This window comes from Filicampus tigris, chromosome 1 (assembly GCF_054856515.1).
Source record: "Filicampus tigris isolate MCC_2025a chromosome 1, RoL_Ftig_1.0, whole genome shotgun sequence".
NCBI classification, from domain to species: Eukaryota; Metazoa; Chordata; class Actinopteri; order Syngnathiformes; family Syngnathidae; genus Filicampus; species Filicampus tigris.
In genome coordinates, this window is record NC_141217.1 from 519,927 (window position 1) to 536,258 (window position 16,332).

The window sequence follows — 16,332 nt, forward strand, 5'->3', positions numbered from 1 at the left end:
GAAATAATGGCACTAGAGCAATGTGTGAAGTGTCCAAAGTGTCACTATGAATGATAAATCAACTGTTCAAAATGTTTATGGCAAGGGCAAAGAAGCTATTGAAATGTTTGCTGGTTTGGGTCTGTATTGTTCAATGGCACCTGGCAGAAGGAAGGACCCAGAAAAGGTTTTGACCACGGTGGTTACAAAGAGTATATATTAACTCTGATGGTGATGTCGGAGATTATGTTAGAAGCGAATTTGAAGTTTTGACCTTAGAAGTCTGTGCGACATATTTGTTGTGAAGTGTTGTGTTGTGTTGTGTTGTGTTGTGTTGTCTTGTCTTGTCTTGTCATAGATCCTGGAGAGGCTGAATAAGATGTGCAGCAGTGGTGTGTGGAAGAAGCAGCAGAGGTTGCTGAAGAACATGGGTGCTCATAAAGTCATGCTAGACCTGCTGCAGGTCTCCTACGACCAGGTGAGACCATCATCATCCCAAAAACTGATTTTCATTGTCATGCAGATGATATCCAGGTTTATGTTCCCTTAAAACAGAAGGAACGCTACTCCTTGCACCATGTCTATTGAAGAAAAGCTGAAGATGTCTCTGTCTTCATTTAATTTTACTTAAAATACGTGGCTATTTAGTACCACTGGTAGGGCTTAGGGTTTTCAACTAAAATGCATGCTTTATTACAACGGTTTTTGATCTGCGGTAGTTCACCTCTTCTTAACTGACGCATCAGTGTGAGAGCATTTCAATAGTTTGTATGAGTAATACATGTTTTAATAGTGTGTGTGTTAGCAAATATTTTTTAGTAGTGTATGTGAAAGCATTTTAGTAGGGAATGGAAGCGGATATGTTTTCAGCTGTAATTGTTTGCATGTTGATGTCATAAATCCTCTTTATGTTGTCTTTAAATAGTGCAAAACACTGCCACGTATTAACAGGAACATGGCAGAGAGAGTACTTCACTCCTGCTTTCATTTTCCCGGGTTTTATGTAGGGTTTTCTGCTATGGCTTTAAGCTTCACCGGAGACTCTAAATAGGGCATGTCCAAAGGCCCGTAGCTCCATTGAGAAGCGTATAAAATACACTCTCAATGCTTAATTTCAATTATACACACAAGAGGGCAGCAGCACTCTGTCCAACTCCATTACCCTGTGTGACCCTTTCTGGACAGTTTCTAAAATGGTGATGTAGCGAATATTGGTATTAAATATGATTTTAATAAATGAACGGCGATTCGAGTTAATGCCTGCAAAAACTCTCAAGGGGCGCCATGCCCGTTTTGGATTGATTCTTTGGACAAAAATGGACGGAAAAGTCCTCGTAATTCAGTCTTAATATATGAAGGAGCTACATTAAAATTATGCAAATCCGATTTACTAGATTAGTGATTGACACTTTGATTCAAACACACACAATTCACACTCGATTTCTGTATATTACAATGATTTATTTTCTACAGCTATTGAAATCTATATGAAACATACTACAATGATCAGAAACAGAAATAGTAACATATCAACAAAATCCTATGCTAAGGCAAGCCTAAATAAATGAAGAAGAAAAGGAATATCAAAAGATTGGGAGGTAAGGGACATTGTGGACCAGACGGTGTGGTGTGGGTGTGTGTGTGAAAATCAAGGTGGGTCTGAATATTTCTCTCACCGAGTACAAGCCTTCTGTCTCAACACATAGAAAATTCAAATAAAATGACAAACTGAATAATATGAAGTTTAGAACTTCATTACAATTATGCCATTCTTAATATTCAGTGAAATAAAAACACAACAAAACCCAAGTTAAAAAATAATTTAATAATAATTTACAAAAAAAAATAAAAGATTTTTTTTCCTGAATCTCACTGGGTGGGCTGTCTGTCAATCTGGGTGGGCCTGTGCACACCCAGACCCAGGCATGGCTCTGCCCCTGCTGTGTCTGTCTCATTTGCAAGGAGACTGCTACTTATTTGGCTGTTTTTTAAATCTAAAAGTTCAGTGAACATTTATTTTCAATAATGTTCCATATTTCAAATTAACTCTGGCCTGTGCTGACCAATATGATATATATATATATATATATATATATATATATATATATATATATATATATATATATTTATATATATATATATATATATATATATATATATATATATATATATATTTTTTTTTTTTTTTTTTACATATTTCCCTGTAATTGAATTAAAATGGGCAAATTCTCTAAAATGAATCCCAATCGGAAGCAGGGACAGAGTTAAATCTTTTTAAGCATCTCATATGTAGTGGGGCTGCACAGTGGTCGATTGGTTAGCACGTCCGCCTCACAGTGCAGAGGTCATGGGTTCGAATCCGGCCCCAGCCTTCCTGTGTGGAGTTTGCATGTTCTCCCCGTGCCTGCGTGGATTTTCTCCGGGTACTCCGGTTTCCTCCCACATTCCGAAAACATGCGTGGTAGGTTAATTGGTCACTCTAAATTGCCCCTAGTTGTGATTGTCAGTTTGTTTGTCTCTGTGTGCCCTGCGATTGGCTGGCAACTGGTTCAGGGTGTACCCTGCCTAATGCCCGAAGACAGCTGGGATAGGCTCCAGCATGACCGCGACCCTTGTGAAGGTAAGCAGATTGGATAATGGATGGATGGATGGATGGATGAATTAAAAAGTCAATTTAATTGCCAGTTGTTATTCATGTTTGAAATGTAATTTGCACTGGTGAATCCTGTTACTTATTTCTCAGTTCTAAAAATCTAAAAATATGTCATTTCAAATGGATCAAATTACATCATTAAGAATCTTGAAATTGAAATAAAAAAGTCAAAAATGAAATGCAGACTGGTATGCTAAAATGTGCTTGGATTTATTGGTGTTCCATGTCAAAAAGAATGTCAGGCTAACTGGTTGCCCCCCACATTTACACCTCACCAAATCTGGCCCGCTTTGCAAAAAGTTTGGACACCGCTGCTCTAGATTGTCAATAGGTGTGAATGTGAGTGAGAATCGCCGGCGACCATCCAACAGTGTACCTTGCTTCTCAACCCAAGTCAACTGGAATAAGCTCCAGTCTCACTGGCAACCCTCATGAGCACAATTGCTTTAGAAAATTGATGGATGGATATTTTTATTGTATTGTATTTTTTTTTTTTTTTGCTTTCTTTTGCTCGTATTACTATTTGACCCCTGCATCTTAATCTTTTTACGGTACTCTTGTTCAGCACTTTGGTCAATTTGCTTTCTGTTTTATAGTGCTATACAAATAAAGTTGGCTTGGCAACATCCAATCAACCAAATGTGCTAATCTTGGTCCTAAACAGCACAAAACAATCAACTTTTTTTTAATCACGTTACAAGCCTACGGCTGCTAACCAGGTGGCAATTCAAGATCCAAATCAAAGTCCTTTTGACCACAAAAAGCTGCTTGATACCGACTGTAATAGAGCCAAAATAGGAAGTAGAAACCGACCTAAAAGCTGTAACAGTGCTAGAAATTCTTCTTTTCTTTCACTTTTTGGTCTGTAGAACGACATGAAGATGCAAGAGATCATCAGATACACTCACCTGTTTCTGCAGAAGTTCTGCATGGGAAACCAGGAGAACCAGGCTCTGCTGCACAAGAACCTTAGTCTCTTCCTCAATCCAGGGGTAGGCAGCTCCTCCTCCCCGTTCAGTTTCCCACTGACATATCAACTTAGTTTAGCTTTGAAAATAAAAGTCAAACAGCTCACCACAGACATCACAATGTTTCTTATAGTCCCAGGCCTGACATGAGAGACAGTATAATGCCACGGGACATCCAGCATGCTGGAAGCCACAAAGACTTATGACACCTATATACAATACAGAAAGAACAAAAGAAGCTAGGCTGTTCACTGAAGAGCTACTCAAGTTAGCAATTATTTCTCTACAGTTAGACACTTTTCCAATCGCTCGTGAACGTTTTTGTAAAAAGCGGCAACCAACAAATCTTGACCGTTTTTGTAGTTTTATTGGACAGTCATGTAGACTGAGAGTCTCTTCAAGGCAGATGTTCACACATTCACACAGTCACCCCCTGCTTGACATTGGTAAGAATGCACCCATTTTTTCATGTCAGTCATAATGTTGGGCTTTTGTATGATTAGCTAAGCTTGTATCTTCAAAATGCCTGCCACAGTGAAGTGATTGATTGTGGCTTGCTCCCTCCCCATGCAGTTGCTAGAGGCGGAGACTGTGCAGCACATCTTCAGCAACAACTACCAGCTATGCACGGAGATATCGGAAACCGTCCTGCAGCACTTCATCCATTGCTTGGCCACACATGGACGCCATGTGCTCTATCTCAACTTCCTGCACACCATCATCAAGGCCGAGGGCAAGTACGTCAAGAAGTGCCAGGACATGGTCATGACTGAGGTGAGGGTGTCACTGAGAGTGTTTTCCAGCATGGACATGGCCTCTTGTGTGACCAGTAGCGTGTCTGCAGCTGACCAATGCCGGTGAGGATGTCGTTGTCTTCTACAACGACAAGGCCTCTTTCAGTGTCATGCTGGAGCTGATGGCCGAGAGCAGGGAAGGCATTGTTGAAAACAGCCCGCTCAGGTAAATGCAGCAGCTGTTGTTCATCATTTCTGTGGAAAAGGGTAATGTATGATATGGCGCTGTGCTATCCAGGTACCACATTTCACTGGTGGAGTTGCTGGCAGCGTGCGCTGAGGGCAAGAACGTCTACACGGAGATCAAGTGCACATCGTTGCTGCCACTGGAAGATGTTGTCCGTGTGGTGACGCATGAGGACTGCATCACTGAGGTTGGCCATGCTGGGAGATCACAGTATATCGTAGCAATTGCCATAGCTACTGTATATTTGTGGGAATGCTTAGCAGCACGGTAGAGCAGCAGAATGGTAAATGTGCGTCAGAAACCTGTCAAGAGACATGCACTTAGTTTTTCATTGGCTTGAATGCCCACAACCCTTGTTTGGATGTAGCCCCTAAAATGGATGCCACGGTCTCCGTCCCCTGTGCCCCATCCCTGAACACGCCACTGCCTACCAATCAGATTGCTCAGATGTAATTGAGTGATATATTTGCGCAGTGTCTGGGGTCTGCATTCACACTTTACCACTCCGGGCCTCTGTCGTGCGGCCAATTTGTGTGCGTTCAGGTGAAAGTCGCTTACGTCAACTTCGTCAATCACTGCTATGTGGACACGGAGGTGGAGATGAAGGAAATCTACACATCCAACCACATATGGAAGCTCTTTGAGGACTTCACAGTGGACATGGCCCGGGTAAGCAGGAGTGCTTTGTTGTCTAACCTGTGATTTGCTAAAGGGAAGTGTGCTCCTCCCAGGTGTGCAACAAGCGAGACAAGCGACTATCTGATCCTGTCTTGGAGAAGTATATAATCAATGTGGTCTTTGACACCATCAACGCCTTCTTTAGCTCGCCCTTCTCTGAGAACAGCACCTCACTCCAGGTCAGCTCAAGCTTTGCCTCTGCAGCGGCGTGCTTTATCTAATCCTCTGCTTTGACTCTGCCACTTCTCTAATTGTTAGAGTCATCACACCATCGTCACGCAGCTGCTGCAGTCATCCATGCGCCTGCTGGACTGTCCCTGGTTGCAGCAGCAGCACCGAAGCCAGGTGGAGACTTGCATCAAGACCCTTGCAGTCACAGGTAACCCTTTGTCCTGTTCTGTAGGAGAAATCCTGTTGCTCACTTAATTTAGAACACTACTTTTGTGCTAATGACATGGATTTTATATGTGATGAAGCAAGCACTGGAGAAATGTGAACTATTTTTTTAGTTTGATTCAGTAGTTTTTTGGAGCAGCTTGTTGCTGGAATAGCCTGCAAAATACTTATGTGTGTCAATCTGTGTTATCAATCCGTCAATATATGTGTTATCAATCTGTTAATGAGAAAGCTCAAACAAGGAATACAACAACATCCTTACAAGGTCAAAATTGCTGCAAAAACAGCAATTGATACCAAAATTGAGGACAACATAGCTCTGTACTTTCCAAAGGCATTCATCCAGGAGTCCCACATGGAGTTGTCAACACCAGAGTGTTCCTTCATTTTACCAATGAGTCCCTATATGGCCTCGGTGGGACTGCCATCTGCAGCTGTGTTGTTGGGAATGAATGTGCAGCATTTAACACGAATATATTGGACGCAGATTAAAACATAATTTTAATTAGTTTCCAGTTGCAGACGTGGGTCAGTCCTCGCCACTAGAGGTCGCGCATGCTCTAGAAATTTGCAGTTTAGTGGTTGAAATGTGTATTTCTTGTTGGTGGTGCCTGAGGGGGGGGGCGTCCTGTGGGTCTGAAGTCTAGGGCAGCTACGCCAGAGACGTGCTGATTGAATGAAGACACAGGGGGTCCGGCGCCTTTATGCTGGTTTTGGCCTTTTTGTGACCTCCATCCGATGGCGCTCCATCCGACAACTGGTAAATGGTCACTTACATCAAATTTGTATCCTCCCATCGCCTTTATGCTGGTTTTGGCCTTTTTGTGACCTCCATCCAATGGCGCTCCATCCGACAACTGGTAAATGGTCACTTACATCAAATTTGTATCCTCCCATCAGTTACATTTACAAAAATATTGTCGATCAATGTTGCACTCTCCTTAGTTAGTTAATTCTGCTAGGTTTTGAAATTATCCATCCATTATCGATACCGCTTATCCTCACAAGGGTCGCGGGGCATGCTGGAGCCTATCCCAGCTGTCATCGGGCAGTCGGCGGGGGACACCCTGAATTGGTTGCCAGCAAATCGCAGGGCACACAGAGACAAACAAACATCCGCACTCACAATCACACCTAGGGGCAATTTAGAGAATCCACTTAACTTACCATGCATGTTTTTGGAATGTGGGAGGAAACCGGAGTACCCGGATAAAACCCACGCAGGCACGGGGAGAACATGCATACTCCACACAGGGAGGCCGGTGCAGGGATCGAACCCACGACCTCTGAACTGTGAGGTGGACGTGCTAACACCGTGCCGCCTGTTTTGAAATTAATGGATAGAAACTCAAACTGAACATAGTATTAATAAATTATGCAGTCTCCGTATGATTAGATTTCAACAAATCAAAATTGAAATTACCACAAACAAAAATCACCTTATCATTGTGTTTTTCATATAATTTAGAAATAACCATGTTAAATTGATCAATGCAGGACCCAAGTGTTCTATAAACACAACTAATTATCACATGTTTTGCTCTTTTAGTCATAATATCAATAGTAACACAGTCCATTAAATTGTCAAAAACAGGTGTCATACCACCAATAATCCTGCATTTAAAATCAGACATCACAAACAAAGCAACACCCCCACCTCTTTTATTAATCCTGTTTTGCATAAACATTACATAGCCATCTAATCCATCCTGCAATTCTTTATCATCACTCAGTCAAGTCTCTGAAACTGCAATTACATTACATTTTTACTGAAACTGCTGAATATTATCTTTTCTTTTTGAGAAGTTACTATAAATACTCCTGCTGTTCATATGGATAATTGAAAACCCCTTTATTTCAAAACTGAAATTTTCCTCAGAATAATACCCACAGTTCAAATTAATATTCTGGTAGAAGTGGGTCTCAGGATCAATATAATTTTCTACTTCATAAATCTTATGTTCTTGAAAACCAAAAGATGTGAAATCTGCATCTCTTTCTAACTAATTTAAAATGAATTTAGAAATTATATCTAATCATCTCAACAGGAAAAGAAACTCAATATTTCCATACAACTCCCCTTCTTCAACATGATCTACATTTTATTTATATCTACCCAGATCCGTAATGTCTCTAATAGGTATAACTTTAGCCTGTTCTGGTGTTCCATTCAATCTTATCATTCCTTTAAAGTTTCTTGTCCAAGTGTCTTGAATGTCTTCTCCTTCTTCAGAATTCTTGCTTGTCGTGCAATTTCAGCATTTCTCATTGTGAGATGTTCATTGACATAAACTCCTGTACCCTTAAATTTCCTTGCAAGCTCTAACACCTCAATTGTATGCTTTCTACTCACAAAGCGAATGATGATTTTGATTTGTTGTTGTATTTTAATGGTAAGGTGTGGCAGGCAGCTATATTTTTACAGTCTAAAGGAATGTATTTTTTGTTGAAAAACATTATCACTTGCTGCTCAAGTGAATGGAGTTCACCTCTTGGTGCATCCTCCCCATGCTTGTTGCCTGATGTGATCCGAGCATAGGTGCGGTAGGTCGTCTCAAGGCCGGAAAGAACCAATTCGTCCATTCTTGGATGTTGGTCCAAATCATCCAATCAGATCTTCAAACTTGTTGTCCTTTTCTTTGTCATAACATTCAATTGTCGCACTTCCTCAAGGAGGCCCACCTGTTGTTTCTCTACCTTGCTAAGTTCCTCTGACATGAAACTCAGAGACTTCTTAACTTCTTCCATATCCTCTGCCAACTTCTTCGGTGCCATGCTGTCCACCAATCACAAAAAAACCCAAAAAATAAAAAAATCCCTCTAGAAAACGCAAAGGAAAAAAAGACGTCCCACTGAGACTTCAGGTAATTCAGTTTTACTGGTTGTCAAGCACATGTCCTGAAAAGTGCAGAAATAATCCTGCAGAACGAAGGTTTACTTTCTTGCAAAGTTAAACAACTTTCCAAGGAGCTGGGATGTCAAATTATGTCCATGATATGACAGATTGGGAGAGATGACAGCGCAGTACCAGCAGCTATCTTGATACCTATTTCACATAACACTCAAGCTCCCAGTCCTCTGGTATAGGACCCAAGTTTGAAGAAGATTACCGCCCAGGTGGGCGAGGCAATGATTTGGCGAGGCAATGATTTTCAAAGAAAGCTATTAGAACAGTCTTTGAATATAAATATACTTTTTTTTTTCAATTAATTCCAAAATATTGCTCAAGTAAATATCTGTTCCAAGCTTTGTAAAAAATTTGAGTCGAATTTAATCGTGATCAATTATGGAAAATTTTGTGATTAATTAGTTTAAACATTTAAATCACTTGACAACACTATATATATATATATATATATATATATATATATATATATATATATATATATTATATATATATATATATATATATATATATATATATATATATACTTTTATTTGTCCCACAGGGGCAATTTAGAAGGCGTAACAAGCAGCATTGTAGGACAACACAACATCATAAAAAACATACATCAATTAAACATCATAAAAAACATACATAAATTACAATAATAAAATGAATATATATATATCCATCTCCTGCCAAGTAAAAAGTGATCTGTGCTTGATGCTAAGTGCTGTGTGCATTCAGTCAATCAGTGCCGGTTGGGACAAGGCAGGGTCATTGTTCAGGAGCAGGACTTCTCCTCCTTTGTGTTCTGCAGTGTGGGCATCGCAGCCTGCGACCTGATGGGAGCCACTCAAACACGTACTGGAGTGAATGTGAGGGGTTGTGCAGAGTCCTGTGAGCAAAGCGGATGGTTTGTTGTTCTCAAAAGGCAGGTAAAGTTCTAACAGGGTGGCCAATGATTTTAGAAACTTTGGTGATGGTGAATATGTGAGCGATCTTGCAGAGTGATGGAATAAAACCAGGAGATAAATGAGAATGTTAAGACGCTCTCAATAAAAGTGTGATAGAAGGTAAAGAGAATGTCTTTGTTTACTCCAAAGGATGTAAGCTTCCTGAGCAGATATTGCCTCTGATGGCATTTCCTGATGATCTCCTCAATGTTAGAGGAAAACCTCAGGAGGCCATCAAAGATCGTACCCAGGTATCTGTACTCATCTACCACTTCCACAGGCTCCCCCCGAATGTTGGTAGTAACACCCTCTGCCAGTTGTCTCTGCTTGCTGGAGAATGTTACAATCACCTCTTTGGTCTTGGTAGGATTCAGCTGGAGACAAGCGCTCTCACACCAAGAAATGAAGTCTTGCAGAGCAGCGCCACGATGAAGGTTGGTGTCAGAGAGCAGAAAGAGCAGGGCTGTGTCGTCAGTGAATTTGACCAAATTACAATTTGGCTGAGTGGACCTACAGTCATTGGTGTCGAGGATATAAAGCAGAGGTGATAGGACACGTGAATTTTACCAAATTAATATTTGGCTGAGTGGACCTACAGTCATTGGTGTCGAGGATATAAAGCAGAGGTGATAGTACACAGCCCGGTGGGGAGCCGGTGGAGGTGTGGAGGATGTTGGAAAAAGATCCGTTAACAAGCACCCTCTGTGACCGGTTGGTTAAAAAGTCAATAATCCACATGATGAGTTGGTGATGCAAATTGAAGTGGGTTCTTCACTTATCTGCAAGGATGTGTGGCTGCATGGTGTTGAAAGCAGAAGAGAAGTCCACAAACAGGAGCCTGGCGATGGTATTGGGGGTCTCCAGATGTGTGTGGATAGTCTCCATGATGAATATCTTGGCGTTGTCCACTCCCCTGTCGGCCCTGTATGCAAACTGCAGTGATTCCATCAAGGGTTCAACAGGTGATGGAGTTCTTGACAATCCTCTCCATTTCCTTCATTATCAGAGAGGTCAAGGCCACCAGCCTCAGGTCGCTTAATGCTTTGGTGGGACCCTTCTTGGGAATGGGAATGATTGTGGAATATGTCCACTTCAGAGGCATGTGCAGCAGTTCCTGGCGGACTGGAACAGCTGCTGGAACATCGCCCCCAGCTGCTCAGCACAGTACTTTAGGGTCCGCCCACAGATGTTGTCAGGTCCAGCGGCAGTGTTGAGTTTAGTCCTCTTGAGGGCTCTCACCACCTCTTCCCTGCTGAAGGTGATAGATGAGTCGCCAGGATGGAGTGAGGAGATGAATGTCATTAACTATGTGCTGTTGTCCCTTTCAAATCTTGAGAAGAATGTGTTGAGGTCATTTGGTAGAGAAGTTGTACTGCAGCCATCAACCTGGATAGGTTTGCGACTTGATGTTGTGCAGTTCACAGCAGCCATATTCCTCAGGCCCTGCCAGGCAGAATGGAGGTACCCCTGGGTAAAGGAGACCTCTACAGTGTTCTTGTAGTCTAACTTGGCCTTTTTTATAGCACGTTTGACCTATCTGCAGACTTCCTTCTTTTCTTCCTCTGATCTGGAGAATAAAATCATTTTTTTCTTATTGAGTACTTGTTGTAGTTCTTTCGTGATCAGGGTTTATTATTGGGGAATATTGTGATGGTTCTGGTAGGAATTATGTTGTCCATACAAAAGGAAATGCATGCAGTCACCTGTGTCCACCTCCTAATCAATGTTACTAGAGGACAGTAAACGGTTCCGGTCAGTTGTGTCTAAACAGCCCTGTAGCCTGTCAACACTGTCTGGAGACCATTGCTTGATGTCTTTGGTTATTTTGTCTATCCTTTTGACAACAGGTTGATAAACTGGGGCAAGCAAAATGCTGTTATGGTCCACAGAGCCTAAGGGGAGAAGGGGAACAGTTCTGTATGCATTAGGAATAGAACTGTAGCATTTATAAATGTCTTTCCAAGTTGTGTGGAACAGTCAATGTACTGATGAAATCCTTTCAGAGATTTCCAAAGTGAACAGTGGTTAAAGTCACCCATAAGAAATTTGGGAGCATCTGGAGAAAGTGATTCTAGCCTGAGTATTCTTGACATGTTCGGTCGGAACAGAAGCTTTCGCTTTGGGGTGGATACGAACCAGAATAATAAAAATTTGTGGGAATTCCTGTGGAAGGTGAAATGGGTGGAGGTAAACAGCCAACAGTTCAATATCGGCATTACACAACTCCTCCCTGACCACCACAGATGAACACCAGAGTGGGTTGACATAGATGCAGACCCCTCCACCATGATGCTTCCCAGTGAGTGCAGAGTCTCTGTCAAGCCTCATGGGGGAGGCAAAACCATCTATATGAAGGGCATCTTTACTGTCGTTTTCATATAGCCATGTGTCAGTAAATTTGCAGTAAGCATGAAAAGATGTTAAAACGGCATAAAAAAACACATACAACATACAACCAGTAAAATTGCTGCTAGCTATACCACCGTTCACCACACGAGAAGTGACCCTGAAGTGTACGTGTATGTATGTATATATATATATATATATGTGCATATTAGTGCTGTAAAATTTACAGCGTTAACGGGCGTTAATTAAATTAATTGATTGTGTCAAAATATTTGTTGCATTTAACGCATGCGCAGAATGACCGCCGATGCATAATCCCACTCAGAAACACACAGTGAGCAGCAGAGCGGACGCGTGGGAGTATAAAGACTTCTTTCGAAAGAAGAGGGCATCTTTAAATCTCATAAATGTGAATGAATTGGTTTGCCTCAGCGACTGATGATGAGTAGAGAAGAGGGGTGTCTTGTTTTGTGTTAATAAAGTCAGTTTAAAGGAGGAACACACAACGTGCTGATAACATATCAGCCAATCAAATTTGTGTGCACTTCAGGGACCACTCGGAAAACATAAACTCTATGAATATTACAAGGGCCACATACAATACAATACGATACAATTTTATTTATATAGGGCGTTTCATACATATAAATGTGTACATTACACACACTCACACACGCTTTGTTTGCACACATTTAAAATATTTCTGTCACTGTTCTGAGGCCCTTTTGCGTTTTTTCTTTTTGTATTGAATAAAAATACTGTCTACTACAAGAATGTTAATAATTTTAATTTAAAAATGTTAATTTTCATGTCATGAGGATTTGTTGTAATGAAAAAATACATTACATATGAACATTATGTTGAATGTATATATCTGTCTTGTGTCTTTTATCTTTCCATTCCAACAACAATTTAAAGAAAAATATGGAATATTTTGGAGATTACGATCAGTTATTTTTTAAGATGTGACGCCACTAAAGAAAGGACAGCAAGTGGATTATATACTTTATTTTTTAACTTACCCTTATGAAAATGAACCAATGTTGTCGAAGGTGAAATGTTTTCATTTTACAGTTTACAATCAAGCCATCCGCTTTCAGAGCTGTCAAACGAAGCCTCCTTTGGTGTTCAGCCAAGCAGGAGACCTGTTTAGTTCGTTGCCAGCGTTTTTTACCTTGGCAAACGTGGGAGGCGTTGCTGCACCCCCTAAATAACAGTAATGGTTCACCATATTTTGGCTGGCTAAATATAACAATAAGTCAGAGAGAACACAGCAACAAAGTACGTCTTGTGTTTTGTGTTGCACCACCTCCTCCAAAATGGTGACTACCCCGGTTGTGACATCAATGCATGAGCCCTATATGGGCACATTCCAATGACGTCACCTTTGTTTACAAACTTGGAAAAGTGTCTATAGGTCTACAGATGGCGCAGGAGCAATGTCTCCCCTATTCCATAGGTACAGTGTTGCTATCATCCACCCCTATGACATCCACACATAATTGTAGCCCTGTGATCCTCTGCTCTATACAGATTTGAAAACAAATAAGGAAACACTTAAGATCAGAACGTTGTCACTTGCTGTATGCCTATTTCGACCAATCCCTCTTTTGTTCCATCTAGTGTTGATGGTGCCTTTACTTTATGGAGAGAATTGGGTATCAGTTCATTGAAAGATTTGTACCCGTTCTGTTTTTTTCATCAATTACAGGAGATATAAACACATAAAAGATCAGATAAAGGCTCATTTTTTGGTTTTCAATTTCCAATTTTTAAATGAAAAACAGGATATAGCTTGTTCCTGTTCATTGGAGGCAGCAACACTGCTCCCTAGCGAACAGAGTAGGGATGACCTTTCAACTGGTGAATGTTGGGAATTGCATGTTGCAAATTGCAAAAGAATATGTTCTATGCACACCCTCTAGTTGAAACAGGGCATTCTGATAAATATTGCATTTGTGGAATAAGAGTTAATCCATTTTTAGCCATTTCTGCGGGCCGCCATTTTGTCACTTCTGTCGACTGAAAATAACATCACAACTGCTCAGAGAGCTCAGGTAACGACCAATCATGGCTGAGATGTCTTCTGAAGCTGAGTCGTGATTGGTCCCTGAGCAGTTGTGATATAATTTCGACAGAAAGTCGACAGAAGTGACAAAATGGCCTCCCCCTGAGATGGCTAAAAAGGGGTGGATTTTGATGCTTAACTCATATTCCACAAACACAACATAAATCAGAATGCCTTGTTTCAACTAGTGGACCTGTTGGGAACATATTTGTGACAAAATGTGTTTGGGTTGATATCTACTTTAATGATGACACATATGTTGTTATTGATGATATCATTAGATGAAATGAAAATGTGAAATTGTCTCTTCCCAGCCAAGAGTCGCTCCATCACTCTCCCTTTGGATTTGGAGGCTCAGATTAGCGCCATGTTGTCCACCAGCGCTCTTAACTCGCTGTCGCGCTCCAACACCAGCTACAAGTCGACATCGCGCTCATCGCGGCCTGTTGCCCCCAGCAACCCTTGGGACTACAAGAATATCATAGAGAAACTGCAGGACGTCATCAATACGCTGGAGGAGCGCCTCAAACCGCTTGTTAATGCAGAGCTGTCCGTTCTAGTCGACGTTCTCCACCAACCAGAGCTTATGTTTCTGGATGGAACAGACGCACGCCAGCGCTGCGAGTCCGGCGGGTTCATCTCAAAGTGAGAGGAATCATCTCATCAATTCATGATGACTTTTGTACCAAGTGTCAGGACCAATCAGAAGTTAATGTCTGTTTGTGTTTGCGTGTGTGTGTGTGTCTGTGTGTGTGTGTGTCTGTGTGTGTGTGTTGGTTGGTGGGTGGCGCACACAGGCTGATTCAGCACACAAAGGCACTGATGTCCTCAGAGGAGAAGTTGTGCATCAAAGTTCTGAGGACACTGCAGGAGATGTTGATCAGAACACTGGACTTCGATGAAAAGGTGAAGAATGCATTTGTCTTCTTGTAATGATGAAACGTAATTATTAAAAATGTTCCCTTTGTGGCATTCCAGGGAATTTCACTGCGGAAGGTTCTACTGCAGAACTACTTGTTTCCAAACAAGAAGAACAACCCGAAAAATGACCTGGTAGAACTCGGAGCGGCAGGTCCCAAATGTTTATTCTGCAAAAAAACAAACACAGTTTCCTTATGTTTTGGCTTTATTACTCAAGTTTAGAGAATACCAGTCATTTAATATTTGTACAGCTGCATTTTTACACTTTCAAATCATCAGAATTTTTTTCTCAATATATTATTGTTCAAAAAAATGTTTCTCAAATTTAGCTCTACAAATGCCACGTTTACTGTGCAGGTACTGCTGTAATGATGTCATGTGGTGACATGCCATAATAAAGGTCGTTAACGGTGACTACGTTTACATGCAGCCAATAACCCTTTTGAAACCCATATGTTGGCAGTAGTCACATTTAGGCCATGTAAACACACGCAAAACCCTGAATATGCTCATGTTTTTTAAAACCAGAAAATGACCCCTGGGTTAATCATTTTCTAACCTGAGTAGTTGGTCATATAAACGCCTATCGGAATACATTCATCGGAAGGTACTTTGGTTTGAGTTCTGTGCACACTCATGCCGTGTCCGCAAGGAATTTTGTTTTTTGTAGTAAAGGAAGTACATGTATATGGGCACAGTATCGCCACAGCAAACCTAAATTAAATACATTGATTTCTCCATGCCGTTTTCACATTATTTTCTGTGCCTAAGGCGAAAAAAACACTGTGTGTATACAGACACACATACATTTGTATAAATCCATACAGCGCAACTCGCCGGAGATACACAAGCAGAGGAAAACAGTCATGGTAAAACTCAGACGCAGCTCACTTATGGAGCAAGGAGGAAACCAGCTGTTTTTTTTCCTCTGGTGAGTGATATGAATATAATGTGTTTTGTTGACGGCAGAAAATAACAAGTGAAAATGATGTCTATATGCGTCACGATGTCAGTGCGTTGCCTTTTAAATTTGGTGATTCAAATGTGGGAATAACTCTGTCTATTTTCGCATGTAAAACGGGTTATCCTGACTGTTTCAGAACCCGGAACTTTGACTTTATCAGAATATTGACTGCATGTAAACATAGTCCCTGACAACAACACTACTTGTTTGATTTGCGGTATGATGCTAAGGAATTAGCCACTTTTTGAGGAAATATGAACTTATTTTAGCTGACTTTTATTGTGAAACTCCAGCTCAACAGGTTTGAATTATTAAGTCATAACATGCTTGCATGAACACCAGGCAGTGAGCAAGAGCGCGACTGGGCAGCGGTGGCAGCGGTCCAGTGTCGTCTTGACCGAGAAGGTGGGAGCAAACTTTTTACAGACCTGGTGATGAGCACCAAGAATGACAAAATCTTCCAGGAGAGTATCCAGCTGGCCATCTGTCTGCTGGAAGGAGGAAACACAGAGATACAGGTCAGCTGGGGCCCCCTTAC

General features: G+C 41.2%; 1 protein-coding gene across 13 annotated transcripts in view; it reads left to right on the top strand.

The window, feature by feature from the left end:
- itpr3 (inositol 1,4,5-trisphosphate receptor, type 3) overlaps window positions 1-16,332 on the top strand; it is a 373,289-nt gene that overhangs the window by 255,159 nt on the left and 101,798 nt on the right. For 11 of the 13 annotated variants that reach the window (XR_015088794.1, XM_086046039.1, XM_086046029.1 and 8 more), the window contains 12 exons: window positions 338-457; window positions 3,502-3,624; window positions 4,174-4,374; window positions 4,445-4,560; window positions 4,633-4,768; window positions 5,125-5,250; window positions 5,313-5,438; window positions 5,518-5,638; window positions 14,224-14,554; window positions 14,707-14,815; window positions 14,888-14,981; window positions 16,137-16,312. Coding sequence is in view for 12 of the 13 variants with exons in the window: in XM_086046039.1 (XP_085902165.1) it covers window positions 338-457; window positions 3,502-3,624; window positions 4,174-4,374; window positions 4,445-4,560; window positions 4,633-4,768; window positions 5,125-5,250; window positions 5,313-5,438; window positions 5,518-5,638; window positions 14,224-14,554; window positions 14,707-14,815; window positions 14,888-14,981; window positions 16,137-16,312 (1,779 nt within the window). In the remaining variant the exon portion in view is untranslated. The remainder of the gene's footprint in view (window positions 1-337; window positions 458-3,501; window positions 3,625-4,173; window positions 4,375-4,444; window positions 4,561-4,632; window positions 4,769-5,124; window positions 5,251-5,312; window positions 5,439-5,517; window positions 5,639-14,223; window positions 14,555-14,706; window positions 14,816-14,887; window positions 14,982-16,136; window positions 16,313-16,332) is intronic. The other 2 variants (XM_086045973.1, XM_086045979.1) reach the window with 2 other exon arrangements.